The sequence below is a fragment of the Gallinula chloropus genome (genome assembly GCF_964237585.1).
Source record: "Gallinula chloropus genome assembly, chromosome: 28".
Classification (NCBI taxonomy): domain Eukaryota; kingdom Metazoa; phylum Chordata; class Aves; order Gruiformes; family Rallidae; genus Gallinula; species Gallinula chloropus.
In genome coordinates this window covers 6,743,917-6,757,654 of record NC_140113.1, presented here as the reverse complement: position 1 = coordinate 6,757,654, position 13,738 = coordinate 6,743,917, and the positions used below count along the sequence as shown (strand labels likewise).

The 13,738-nt window shown below is 57.1% G+C and overlaps 1 protein-coding gene across 1 annotated transcript; it reads left to right on the top strand.

The window, feature by feature from the left end:
• The first annotated feature begins 1,844 nt into the window (after window positions 1-1,844).
• On the top strand, window positions 1,845-13,395 carry LOC311201767 (hippocampus abundant transcript 1 protein-like). Its single transcript, XM_084276210.1, has 12 exons — window positions 1,845-2,069; window positions 4,971-5,066; window positions 6,031-6,093; window positions 6,965-7,092; window positions 7,766-7,880; window positions 8,737-8,955; window positions 10,088-10,201; window positions 10,657-10,728; window positions 11,111-11,223; window positions 11,349-11,446; window positions 12,505-12,671; window positions 12,761-13,395. The coding sequence occupies exons 1-12, from the start codon at window positions 1,986-1,988 to the stop codon at window positions 12,968-12,970; spliced, it is 1,479 nt and encodes a 492-aa protein (XP_084132336.1). The 5' UTR covers window positions 1,845-1,985; the 3' UTR covers window positions 12,971-13,395.
• Window positions 13,396-13,738: the final 343 nt, after the last annotated feature.

Here is a 13,738-nt window from a genome sequence, read left to right as displayed (position 1 = left end):
CCTCCCTGGAGACCCGCCATGCCCTGGGCAACGCGCAGCTGCCTTTGTCTTGCCTTCTCCTGGCTGTCTCCTGCTCGGTGGCAGGTGATGGGGTGAAAGCCAGTAATGGCTCTAAGTGCGATCAATAAATCAAGGTAATAGAATCACATTTGCTGTCGCCATGTTAGGGACGGCTGCTCGGCGCTCTCCTCGCTCAGCCCTGCTTGGGTTTGTTTCCAGATGGCCGCAGAGCACTGGAGCCCCTCGGGCTCCTCGGTCTGGAGGGGCTGGGGCCCCTGCACAGCCTGGGCAGCGCTGGGCACACACCCCGGGGGCTGGGGGTCACCCTGAGGGAAGGTGCCAGGTCCCCGCGGGGGTCAGGGGTGTTTTACCCCATGTCACACACAGTGTTTTGGGGACCCCACGGCTTGGGGACGGGCCTGTGGCCCCAGCACAGGGCAGCAGCCCCCACTGCTGCCTTTGGGGCCAGCTGGGGGCTGGAGCAGTGGCACATTTGCCCCCAACCCTGGGCAGACGGAGCAGCTCTCTGCTCCTGCACAGTTCCTGGGGACCAGGGGTCACTTTGCCCTCGGGGGTGGCTGGCCACATGCTCTGGCACCGGCCTCACGTCAGCACGTGCCCGTGGCGGCTCTTGGGCATTGCTGACTGCAGCCAGTGCCCAGAGCCTCCATGGGCCCCACAGCACCTCATGCCCCTCCATGCCCCCTGCTGCCCCCCGGGGCGGCATCGCCGGGGCTGGCGGGCTGGAGGAAGGGGAGGTGGGACCCCCAAGAATAACTCCCCTGACCTGTGCCCAGTTCATTCCCCACGGGAGTGAGCAGCGAGTGCCCCTGATGCCCCCCACCCAGGAAGGCTCCATCAGGAAGCGCCACGCGGATGCTGATCTCCTGCCGCGGCACCGGAGCTGCCATCCCATCCCATCCCATCCCATCCCATCCCATCCCATCCCATCCCATCCCATCCCATCCCATCCCATCCTCATCCCATCCCCATCCCAATCCCATCCCCATCCCATCCCATCCCCATCCCATCCCCATCCCCATCCCTATCCCCATCCCCCCCATCCCATCCCATCCCATCCCATCCCATCCCATCCTCATCCCATCCCCATCCCAATCCCATCCCCATCCCATCCCCATCCCCATCCCTATCCCCATCCCCCCCATCCCATCCCATCCCATCCCATCCCATCCCATCCCATCCCATCCCATCCCATCCCCATCCCCCCCCATCCCATCCCCATCCCCATCCCCATCCCCATCCCCATCCCCATCCCATCCTCATCCCCATCCCCATCCCCCCCCATCCCCGCCCGCCCCCTCCCCAGCTCCCCCCGGCTCCGGGATCCTCCCCGCAAGGTGCCCGGCGGTAACTACCCCGGCTGCGGCCGCCCGGGACGCCGGGGCTCCAGCCTGAGCGCCCGGCAGGCAGAACCCCCGGCAGCCGCCGGTGCCGCCGCCAGGCCCGGGGGCGGCCGCGAACCCCCCGGAGCCCCGTCCCGCCGCCCGCCCCGCTCCGTGGGCACCACGGCGCCCCCTAGAGGACCGGCGCGCTCCGCCGCGCCCCGCCCCGCCCTCGGCAGGTGCCTTGACGTCACGGCACCGCCCACCCAACCCAGCGGAAGAGGCCGCGCGGTGCCGCCCTCCTCCCCCGCTCCTCCCAGCCACTCACCGGCCGGGAGCAGACGGGGTGGCCAATGGGAGCGCCAGGAGCAAAGAGCCGGAAGCGCCCGTCAACGCCGTCGTCAGGGCGACGGGCGGAGGGCGGGGCGGGGCCTGCGGGCGGGCCGCCCTCCGCCGCCGCCAGCCGGGCCGCCGCCCTCGCCTCGCGGCGCCGCCCCCGCGCCCGGCAGCCCCGGGCCCGGCGCTCTCCCGCCCGGTGCGGGTCCGGGCCCGGGCTCGGCTGCGGCTCGGCGCGGCCCGCTCCGCCGCAGGGAGGATGGGGCAGCCGCGGAGGCCGGCGAACGGCAGCGGCCCGGCGGCGCCATGACCGGCGAGAAGAAGAAGAAGAAGCGGCTCAACCGCAGCGTGCTGCTGGCCAAGAAGATCGTCATCCGCGACGGGGCCGGCGTGAGCGCGGCGGGCGCCGGCTGCGGGGAGGCCCGGGGGGCTCGGGGGGGCGCGGGGAGCGCGGGCCGGGGCTGGGGGCGGCAGCGCGGGCGGCCCCGGGCGGGCGGCTGTGGGGTGGGGGCACGGCGGGGCGGGCCGAGGGCCGTGAGGGGGCGGCGGCGGCGGCGGCGGCCCGGGCAGGCGGTGCCCGAGGGCCGCGCGGGGCCGCGGCCTGCTCGGGGCGGGCGGGAGGTGAGGCCTCCCCCCAGCAGCTGCGGGGTGGCAACGCCGCGCCACGGGCAGGGGCACAGCCCCCCCCCAGGCTCCGGAGGGGGGTGCGAGCGGGCCCACAAACCGCCCCCCAGCCTCGGGGTGCCGAAGGGCGCAGCTCTGCCCACGTCCAGCGCCGTGTGGCTGCCGCCCTCCGGACTTCTCCAGCCCCTGCCCCCCGTCTCCCCGGGCACCAGACATTCCGTACCGCCTCTGAGGGTGACGGGCAGCCTTCGTCCCCGCTGAGCCACGTACTGGCTGCTTTTGAGAGGAGCAGAGCAGCGCCACAGGGCTCCGGGTCATGCGGGCGACAGCGTCGTGCCTGCGCAGAGGCAGCTTTGAAGTGGGCGCACCTGAGCTTAAGATGGTTCTGAGCCCTTTCCCTCTGGGCTTGCTCTCCCGAGAGACAGTTGGCGCTGGCTGTGAGGTGCTGGCCTGTCCTCCCAGCCTCTTTCCATGTCTCTTTAGCCCTGGCACCTTGGTATTTTGTGGTAGCAGCTGTGCTTCCTCTAGAGCAGTGGTTTGGTGTGGTGATGGTGTCCCGAAGCTGCTCAAGGAGTTCTAACACCATGAGCCCATCACTGAGTGGAAGGAGCGGTGTTAAGCTGTGAACAGGTTGGATCTACTCTGGGGAGAGAGAGATCCACTTAAGTTTTGTTGCAGCCAGCGTGGTAAAATGGTTTAAACCAGGCTAGAAAGGGGGTGATGGAAGGAAGAGGAGCGGGCTGCTGGGTGGGGTGAAGTGGGTAACGATAGCAGTGCTCTTAATTACTGGCTCTGTGCCACCTCGGGCCTGCTCCCTCTGCTGCAAAGCATTGTTGGGTGCAATGAAAGTGAGTCCCACTAATGACTGTGTGTCCCCCTTGGGTAGGGTGCCTCCTGCCTGCATGCTGCTGATTTGGTAATGGAGTCAGTGATGGTAAACAGCCTTTCAGCAGAATAATGGCTCTTGCTGCCTTCCCTCGTCCTGCAAGTAACTCTCAGCTCTCTTAGTTAACTGAAATGCAATGTTGTTCCCTCAAAACAGGTTGGCTGGGGCCCTGGGCAACCTTGTGTAGCTCCAGGGCTGGAGGTTGGTGTCCCTGCCTGTGGCAGGGGGTTGGAGCTCTGGGACCCTTGGGGTCCCTCCCAACCCAGACCAGGCTGGGATTTTATGATTCTATGAAAACCTGGGAGGGTGTGGCTGGGTGAGAGCCTGCCCTTCACACACCAGGCTGCTTGAGTTCCCATCCCTGGGATCTGTCAGCAGTGAACGCTGGAGGCAGGATGCTGATACAAATACATCATTGGGCCAGTCCACAAAATGATTTGTATCTCAGGAGCAGTGTGGAAACGTTAGTTCTGAGGGGATGAATACAGAAGCCTCTTCTCTCAGCCTAGAAGAGATGCCTGTGTATTTGAGGTTTCCCATCCCGTGTCCAGCATCCCTTTGAGTCTGAGGTTTGCACAGCTGATGGAAGGTCATGGGGTGTTTTTAACTTCTGGATACTCTTCAAGCTGTTGGAAGCTCTCTGAATTGCTGGGATTGCAGAGATGGTTTTATTAATTTATCAGTGCTAAACTCTTATCAGGGAGTTGGAGTCATGTGGTTTGCTGGCCTAAGAAATGGGGTCCCCTTGGAAAAGCACATCGAGCTGCTGGATGTTTGGCCTGTGTGGGTTCTCTGACGTAATTCAGCTGAAACTCGTGTGCCTTTGTCCTGTTCCTTGCCATTTGTTTTCCTTGGGAGCTTGTGACTTTGCAGGTGTGTCCTGGAAAAGTGACAGAAGAAATGCTGTCCCAAAAGAGCCCTGAGAAGTCTTTAAGGGAGGAAAGAGAAGCAGGACCTTGAGGGCTGGAGCAGCTCCCCTACGGAGAGAGGCTGAGGGAGCTGGGCTGTGTCAGCCTGGAGAGGAGAAGGCTGTGGAGGGACCTCACTGCAGCCTCCCAGTCCCTGGGGGGAGCAGAGGAACAGGAGGGGAATCAGCTTGTTAAGAGGGGAGATAATGGCAGGACAAGGGGGCTGGAGTGAAGCTGGAGGAGGGAAGGGGGAGAGGAGATATTAGGGGGAAGCTCTTTGCAGAGAGAGTGGTGAGGGGCTGGAAGGGGCTGCCCAGAGAGGGGGTGGGTGCCCCGTCCCTGGGGGTGTTCAAGGCCAGGTTGGCTGGGGCCCTGGGCAGCCTTGTGTAGCTCCAGGCCTGGAGGTTGGTGTCCCTGCCTGTGGCAGGGGGTTGGAGCTCTGGGACCCTTGGGGTCCCTCCCAACCCAGACCAGGCTGGGATTCTGTGTATTGTGGGGCTGGTTTTTTTTAACAGCTGATCTCAGGACTGTGTCTGTGCTGGGTGAGGAGTTACATTGCCTTCCCAAACTCTTTTGTGGGGTGTTGCACTTATTGCTGTGAAAACACTCTGAGAATTGAGGTGTTTTAGAGTCCTTAAGGCCAAGGATTTGAAAGGATGGTATGGTTGGCTGTGTTAGAGAAGGAGTGACAGCATCAAGGATGTGAGTTCCTGGAGAAGAAAGCAGCAGACGTTTGGCTTTGTAGGAGAGGTGTGTGTGTCCCCAGGCAGAGGGATGCCACAGCCTGAGCTCACCTGCACTAGGCAGCAGTGGGGGGACCTTCCAACCACCCATCACAGATTGGTCACTCTGTTTTTAACCCTTGTTTTGCAGCGACAGGGGATTGGGGAGCCCAGCGTCTACCACGCCGTGGTGGTTATTTTCCTGGAGTTCTTTGCCTGGGGGCTGCTGACCACACCGATGCTGACGGTGAGTAAATCTCCCTGGGAGTAGTAGTGAGTAGTTACCAGCTCTTGTAGGCTTCAGCTGAGCTCAGGTTGGCCACAGTGAAGATCTTCACACAGGCCTCAGGGTGGAGGAGGTAACAACCAAGCTGTAATGCTTTCTGCCTGGATTTTTTTCTGTGTGAATAAGCTGGAGCTGTGGTAACTTATTTTTTTAGTGGAATGGGTCAATTCTTTTCTTAATTATAGCAGCTGAACTTGGAGCAAAGCCTGAGTGAGGTTTTTTGGAGGATTTCAGGAAAGTGGGAGTGTAAAGACCTGACCTGAAATCTCTGGGATGTCCTGATGCTTCACTAAAGTTAAGCACAGAGGGGTAGCTTTATTAAAAACACTTAAAACCTCATCTCAGATACTTCCCTTTGCCTAAGGAGCTGTGAACTTCTGGTTTGGCAACTTCAGGAAGAATTCCTGTTCCTTTTCTGGTGCTGGTATGCCAGCTCACATTGAAGTCTAATGTGCCATGAGTGGTTGTGACCTGATCTCTAGGTAACCACACAAAGGGAGTCTTTCTGTCTTTGATGCACAGGCATTTAGAAATCCAGTGTTAGCTTTAGTAGTATGGACAGCAAATCAAACACAGGAATGGTGTGAAAGGGGAGAGGGGAGCAGGAAAGTTACCTGGCTGCATGAAGTAAAACCAGAGGGAAATGGGGTAGTGTGAAGATGGAGAAAGGGCTTGTTTCCCATTACCTTACCCTTGCCCAAGCCTGTGGGGATGATTTACAGATCTGGGAAATATTAAAGAAAGCAGATGCCTGTATTGAAGAGGGGAGGTAGAGCTCCTCACGTGGGAATTCTCCATGTTTTCCACTTTCCCTGTTGAGTTCCTCAGGCATCAAGCTAGCAGGTGCTGGTGGCAATCCACAGAGGTTGTGCAGGAGTCCTGAGCTCTGATTTTTGTTTTGTTGGGTTTTTTTTTTCTCCCCTAGGTGTTACACCAGACCTTCCCTCAGCATACCTTCTTGATGAATGGCCTGATTCATGGAGTCAAGGTAAGGATTATTCCCTCCAGGCTTTCCTTTGAGTCTGTGATGGGTGCAAGGAGTGGCAAGCCCAGTCTAATCCCTGCTAGTTCCTGCTGTCAGGTGAAACCTTTGTGTTTCAGTCTGTGTTGGTCATTGGCAAACCTGATGCAGAATGAAGAGTGGGGCCAGCACGTGGGGATCAGGGTTTTCCTCGGTGGTGTGACCAACGTGCTGCTTGTCATGTGGGTTTGGGGCTATAGCAGCTGTGTGTTTCAGCCTAAAACACCCTAAACCAGTGAGAGATCAGCCCTGGAACCATATCCCGGTGCAGAACAGAATTTAAAAGAAACCCTAATAATCAGTAACATCTGAAATTACCAGTAATGAGCTGGAACTGAGCGGGTCTTGATGGGCTATCCCCAGGCAGGTGGTAGGGGCTGTGCTGCAGCACAGTGAGTTTGGACTTGGACCAGCATTCCCAGAGCAGAACTGGAGGCAGCTCTGGCCAAGAAGCAGTCTCCATGTGTCCTGACAGACTGCTAGGCACTGGCTCTGTCAGGAGGATCTCAAAAAATGGCCCCAGGGAGGGTCACTTTGATGTGAGTTGGGCACCCCCTGGGTACACTTGAGGGGCTCTTCCCTGCCTGTTCTGGGTTTGAAAGGCACTGAATGATTTTATATGTGCTTAATGGCCTTTTGGGGTGGGTAAATTTTCCTCCCTGAAAGGATGTGAGCAGTGTAACAAACTGGTTTGGTAACGCTGCCTGCTTGTAGAGACTAGGAATGGGTTGTCTCCTCCTGTTTTTTGTCTCTAGATGATCTCATCAATAGCTCTCACTCTGAACAACCAGAATCTGACTGAGGGGTTTCTCTCTGTCACCCTGTCTGTCTGTCTTAGGGTCTGCTTTCCTTTCTAAGTGCCCCGCTGATTGGTGCTCTCTCTGATGTCTGGGGCAGGAAATCCTTCCTCCTCCTCACCGTCTTCTTCACCTGTGCACCAATTCCCCTTATGAAGATCAGTCCGTGGTGAGTTTGTTCTTGGTGTAGCTGAAGGGATGAGTGTGAGGGTGACCAATGGGGATTTGTGGGTGCTGCAGAGGAGGAGGGGATGGAAGAGTGGAGAGGGATGCTCAGCCAGGAGACTGCTGTACTCGTCTGGTTCTACCCAAGGGTTCGGTGCCAGGAAGCACAACTGTGTCCTCCCTCTCCTGGTGCCTGCTCTCCAGATGGGTGCTATGAAGCCATGCTGATGTTTCACAGGCTGACAGAACCACAGGGGTGGGAAGGGACCTCCAGAGCCCATGGGGTCCCACCCCCTGCCCAAGCAGGGTCCCTGGGACAGGTCACACAGGTCGGTGTCCAGATGGGGCTGGAATCTCTCCAGAGAAGGAGACTCCACACCCCCTGGGCAGCCTGTCCCAGGGCTCCCTCACCCTCACTGGGAAGAAATTCTTCCACATATTGGTGCAGAACTTCCTATGCTTCAACTTGAAGCCATTTCCCCTTGAAGCCATTGCCCTTTCCCTCCAGTGCAGGGAAAACAAGTGACAAATCTCCACGGGCCACCAGACCACTGGGTGTTCCCCGAGCGCCTTCTGGTGCAACGAGCCAGGATGGACTGAAGGAAGAACAAGAGAGAGTCTCTGTGAACTGCCCTGTGGTTGGTCTCTAACTCTGCCCTGGGCAATTCCCATTCCAGGTGGTATTTTGCTGTCATTTCCATGTCAGGAGTCTTTGCTGTCACCTTTTCTGTGATCTTTGCCTACGTTGCTGATATCACACAGGAGCATGAGCGCAGCACGGCGTACGGCTTGGTAAGGAGCTGAGCAACGGGCTCAGCACCTCAAAGAAACACTGGGGGCTTTGCAGTTAGGGAGAGGTATAAAATGAGGGTGGGAGATGTGCAGACAGCCCTGAGGTTCTTTGGTTTGTGACTTAACAGGGAGGGAGAGGGTTACTTTCTCTGTACTCTGGATGCTGGCTGTGCTGTTGCTTAGCCTGGTCTGTGAGCTTGCTTTGCAGCAGGAAGGATGGCCAGCTGTGATGCTGGCACTGGAACAAGTAGCCTGTGGTTGTGCTTGTTCCATAGGGTTACTGGAAGTCTTGTCTGCAAATCGTTAGGACAGCTTTAATTTCCCTTTGCTACAGCTTAGTCTAGATCACACTGAGTGAACGTGTCCTCTTCGTGCCTGCAAGAGTCCCAGTCTGCCCAGATCATCTCCATCAGAGATGGCAAAATTAGTGCCTCTGGGGGAGCAATCAGGCTCTCTAGGAAGAGGGAGACTGTATAAACATTGGGGATGTTCAGCCTGGAGAAGAGGAGGCTGAGGGGAGCCCTTCTCCCCACCTCCCCTGCCCTGCCAGGAGGGTGCAGAGAGGTGGGCGATGGTCTCTGCAGCCAGGGGACAGGAGATGGGACAAGGGGCAATGGGCTCAAGCTGCCCCAGGGCAGGGTCAGCTCAGCTGGGAGGGCAAAGTTCTTCCCTGGCAGAGTTGTGGGGCTGTGGCACAGGCTGCCCAGGGAGGGGCTGAGTCACCCCCTGGCTGTGTTTAACAGAGGGGAGATGAGGTGCTCAGGGATCTGGGTCAGCACAGGATGGGAATGGTTGGCCTTGATCTTCAAGGTCTTTTCCAGCCTTGTGACTCTGTGATTCTGTGATGTGCTTCCAGGTGTCTGCCACGTTTGCTGCCAGCCTGGTCACCAGCCCAGCGATCGGTGCGTACCTCTCCCAGGCCTACGGCGATACGCTGGTGGTTGTCCTGGCTTCAGGTGTGGCTTTGCTGGATATTGGTTTCATCCTGCTGGCTGTGCCAGAGTCTCTGCCCGAAGAGATGCGCCCGGTCTCTTGGGGAGCTCCGATCTCTTGGGAACAAGCAGACCCCTTCGCTGTAAGTACTCTTGCTGCTGCTTTTCCTCATGCTGGCAATGCCTCTATTTGATTTAGTTCTGCTAATTTCTGTCAATAGGAAGATGTGTTCCCCAAAAATAAAGGATGTGAGGCTTAGATTAACCCCCTTGATGGTACAACTGACAGCAGACTGCACACACCTGAAGCTGCCTAGCAGCTTCTCACCGATTTCAGAGAGCTACAGACCATCTAAAAGCAGCTCCAGATGTCCCACCAAGCGTCCCTCAGTGGAAGTGTGCTGGTGGTTTGGCTATAAACTTCATTACTTAGCGATAAGTACTGTGTCAGGAGAAGTCTTTGTGTTCCTGGCTTCTCAGAACCTTTGCTAACAACGATGAGCTTGGCTGTCTCACCTCACCTCTGCTTGCTTAGGGAGATTATTTTGGCTCTCCTAAGGTAAAACCAATTCTCTGGAGGTCCTGGAGCAAGTTCAGAGAAGGGCAGCCAGGCTGGGGAAGGGGCTGGAGGGCAAATCCTCTGAGGAGTGGCTGAGGGAGCTGGGGGTGTTGAGCCTGGAGAAGAGGAGGCTGAGGGGAGCCCTTCTCCCCACCTCCCCTGCCCTGCCAGGAGGGTGCAGAGAGGTGGGCGATGGTCTCTGCAGCCAGGGGACAGGAGATGGGACAAGGGGCAATGGGCTCAAGCTGCCCCAGGGCAGGGTCAGCTCAGCTGGGAGGGCAAAGTTCTTCCCTGGCAGAGTTGTGGGGCTGTGGCACAGGCTGCCCAGGGAGGGGCTGAGTCCCTGACCCTGGGTGTTTAAGAAAGGGGAGATGAGGTGCTCATGGATCTGGTTCAGCACAGGATGGGAATGGTTGGACTCAGTGATCTTAAAGGTCTTTTCCAGCCTTGTGATTCTGTGATCACAAGCTCTTGACTGTAAATCTGAGCTCCAAAAGGTAAAAACCCTTCATTCTAGGCTGTGAGCTGATGCAGTTATGCACCTGGTCCAGTGAGTTGTAGCAGTGTTCCCATCGTCTCCGAACAGTGGTTTCACTCAAGCACTTGCTTCTTAGGCAGAGATGGTTTTGCTCTCTCTACCTGGAGAGTATTTAAGGATAGCAACTCTTTTTATTGAACTTTAAATAATTCTCATTCCCCACTCTGTTTCCCTACAGTCCTTGAGGAAGGTGGGCCAGGATTCTACGGTGCTGCTCATCTGTATCACTGTCTTTCTCTCCTACCTTCCCGAAGCTGGCCAGTACTCCAGCTTCTTCCTCTACCTGCGGCAGGTGAGTCCCATCTCCCGTGACAAGGGAGGGCTCTGAATGCAGGAAGTCCCAGCCCTCAAGGATTACCCAAGCCCTGTGACCTGGGGAGGCTGATAGCTTAGGAAAGCTGAAGCTGTAGCACATGGTGATTTGTTTCAGCTTTCCTAAAAACTCGAGGGGGCCTGGTGACCCCTCGGTAGGCACTGCAGGGACTCTTGCTTGGCTTCCTGCTGGTGGCCTGCTCATCCATCCTGCCCATGCCATTTTCAGGCATTTAAGGTGATTCCACTGATTTAAAGTTGCTTTTTCAGCCAGAGGAATAGATTAAAATCTCCCACTGTATTCCTGTGGCAGTGGGAAGGTTGATTAACACTGAAGTACCTGATGAGCAATGTCGGCAACCACTGGTGACAGATGGAGTGGCTTTTCTGTGTGGTACAAAGCTCTTGACAAGTCCCTCTTTGGTATTTTCACAGGTCATTGGTTTTTCCTCAGAGACTGTTGCAGCCTTTATTGGTGTAGTTGGAATTCTTTCTATACTGGCTCAGGTGAGAAGCTATTTCTCTCTTGGCTGTAGCAGTCTGGTGTTAAAAACAGCCAAAATTTGTGGTGATTTGGGTTGGTGAGTTGTGAGAATCCCTGTCAGGACCCACAAGTGGCTACCTGGGGTCCCTTTTTATTACCTCCTGAACGCAGCAGCTGGGGTTTCTATGACTAACAGACCATGGTAACAGTGGGGCAGTGCTGTGCTGCTCCACAGGCTGTGCTCTGACTGCACAGACAGGGATCTGCTCCTTTCTGACACAGGGCTGTGAGAAAAGAGCAGTGTGTGATAGTCAGCCTCACAGCAGGGCAGGTTCCCTCCGGTGTCCCATCCCCTTGTGTTCCAGTGCTGTACCTCTCTCTGAAAGCACCTGTTTTTCTTTCCAGACAGTAGTGTTGGGAATTCTCATGCGTTCAATAGGAAATAAAAATACCATCCTGTTGGGATTGGGCTTCCAGATCCTGCAGCTTGCCTGGTACGGCTTCGGCTCACAGCCTTGGTAAGAGTTCTCCTTCCTTGGTGGCTCTGTGACAGCTGCCTGTCCCCTGCAGAGGGATATCCTGCCCTGCCCACGATGTCCCTCAGCATCCTGCCTCCTAACTGGTGCCTCTTTCTTTCCCCAAGGATGATGTGGGCGGCAGGAGCTGTGGCTGCCATGTCCAGCATCACCTTCCCAGCCATCAGTGCCATGGTGTCCAGGAACGCCGACCCTGACCAACAGGGTGAGTCGCTTGGGGGGTTTGTCTGAGGGGAAAATTCATCCTGGGGCATTTGAATCCCCAGTGTTGGGACTGGAGGGGCGGGTGGGAGCATCTGTCACTGTAGCAGTACTGACACTCTGGCTGTAGCTGGTGCATTGTCCCTCTCTGCTCTGCCCTGTGAGGCCCCAGCTGGAGTCCTTTGTCCAGAGCTGGGGCCCAACACAAGGAAGATGTGGGGCTGTTGGAGAGGTGTCAGAGGAGCCACGGGGATGCTCAGAGGGCTGGAGCAGCTCCCCTGTGAGGAGAGGCTGAGGGAGCTGGGCTGGGTCAGCCTGGAGAGGAGAAGGTTGTGGGGGGACCTCACTGCAGCCTCCCAGTCCCTGGAGGGAGCAGAGGAACAGGAGGGGAATCAGCTTGTTAAGAGGGGAGATAATGGCAGGACAAGGAGGATGGGGTGAAGCTGGAGGAGGGAAGGGTTAGAGGAGATATTAGGGGGAAGTTCTTTGCAGAGAGAGTGGTGAGGGGCTGGAAGGGGCTGCCCAGAGAGGGGGTGGGTGCCCCGTCCCTGGGGGTGTTCAAGGCCAGGTTGGCTGGGGCCCTGGGCAACCTTGTGTAGCTCCAGGCCTGGAGGTTGGTGTCCCTGCCTGTGGCAGGGGGTTGGAGCTCTGGGACCCTTGGGGTCCCTCCCAACCCAGACCAGTATTCCATGATTTGGGAAGGAATTCTTAGGGGGAATTGTTAAATTCTACGTAGCGGTGTCCGTGCTGGCTGTTTGCAGGAGAGGAGATGGCTCTTCACGGTTTGCCTGCTCCCTGATTGGACCTCAAGTGCTTGGATTTCCCTGCCTTAAGTCCCAGTTCAAATTGTTGCTTGATGTGCTCGATTTATTGGGTGAAGTAAGCAAGCCCAGTGCCACCCATCTCGGGAGAACCTGAGGCTGAGCACAGCCAGCCAGCAACTAGCCACAGCAGAGTGTGTGCTGGCCCAGACCCGAGTGACCGACCCCACTAACCGTCCTCAACTCCCACGAGTCTGTTCAGCAAGGTGTGAGCCCCTCTTGCCTTCCTCACTGTCCCTAGGTGTGGTGCAGGGGATGATCACTGGCATTCGGGGCCTGTGTAACGGGCTGGGGCCGGCACTCTACGGCTTCGTCTTCTATCTCTTCCATGTGGAGCTGAATGAAATGGCTGAGGTGGAAACCCTGGGCAAGGCCTCCAAACCCAACATGGCCAACCCTACAGACGAGGTAACCTGTTCAGCTTCACCACTCTGTTTGCTGGGCTGCTTCTGGCCTTGTGCTCGAGTGTTAATCGTTCCTCTGTTCCTCCTTAACAGAGCAGCATTATCCCAGGGCCTCCATTCCTCTTTGGGGCCTGTTCTGTCCTGCTGTCTCTCCTGGTGGCCTTGTTCATTCCGGAGCACAACCTCACACTGAGGTCAGGCAGCCACAAGAAGCACGGTAACGGAGCCCAGACCCACACCCACAGCCCTCAGGCCGGAGGCTCGGACGGGAAGGAGCCCCTTCTCGAGGACAGCAGCGTATGAGGTTGGGAGAGGAGGACCTGGCTCACGTCCCGCTTCCAGACCAAGGATGGACTTAGCCAGTGGGAGGTGGGGGAGAGAGGGGTTGGAGGGTGGAGGAGAGGAGAAACGAGGTGAAAGACTCTGCCACCAACAGCTAATGAGAAGGGACAAGGCTTTCCCTTCGAGCCAAATATCCCCAGCTGGTGCAAAGATGGAATTGGATCATCTGGGGCTGGTGGAAGGGGGAGATGCTGAACTGCTCTGCTCAAGGGGGTAGTTCTCTAGAGCAAACCTTGTTCGTGAAGCCTGAACTTCGTGGTGTGACCTGCCAAACACTCGACTCACCAGTGGAGAAAACCCCACAAACCAATTAAGGAGCTAGCATTGTCTTTGTTCTAATGTGAACTAACTGAGTTGGCAGCCAGAATAAAACAAGGCGTCTGTTACGTGCCCCGTCCCCTTATGTAACTGGTACTCGCTACTGGTCCCGTCACAGCTCGGGTGGCCAACCTCAGCCCTGGAGAGGCTTGGCAGAACGTGTGACAGTGCTCTGAGGGGAAAAGCGACCGTCAGCAGATCCTCATCACCCCCCAAAAAAAGCCCCCATACCCAATGACTTGATGTTCCAATGAAGATCCCAAAAATTCCCAAGTGGAGCTACCCCCAGTGTAAGGAAGCTGGGCAGGTGAGAGAAGGGGAACCATGTGAATTACAGATGGTCAGCCGTGTTCGTGCTCGTTTGGCTCTTCTTCCCTTGTTAGGTGGGTGTAACTTTCATCTGCTGCTGCC

Coding starts and splice junctions, on each gene's coding strand:
- LOC311201767 (XM_084276210.1), top strand. CDS start 1,986: ATGACCGGCGAGAAGAAGAAGAAGAAGCGGCTCAACCGCAGCGTGCTG. Junction 2,070..4,970: donor TCATCCGCGACGGGGCCGGC/GTGAGCGCGGCG, acceptor CTTGTTTTGCAG/CGACAGGGGATTGGGGAGCC. Junction 8,956..10,087: donor AACAAGCAGACCCCTTCGCT/GTAAGTACTCTT, acceptor GTTTCCCTACAG/TCCTTGAGGAAGGTGGGCCA.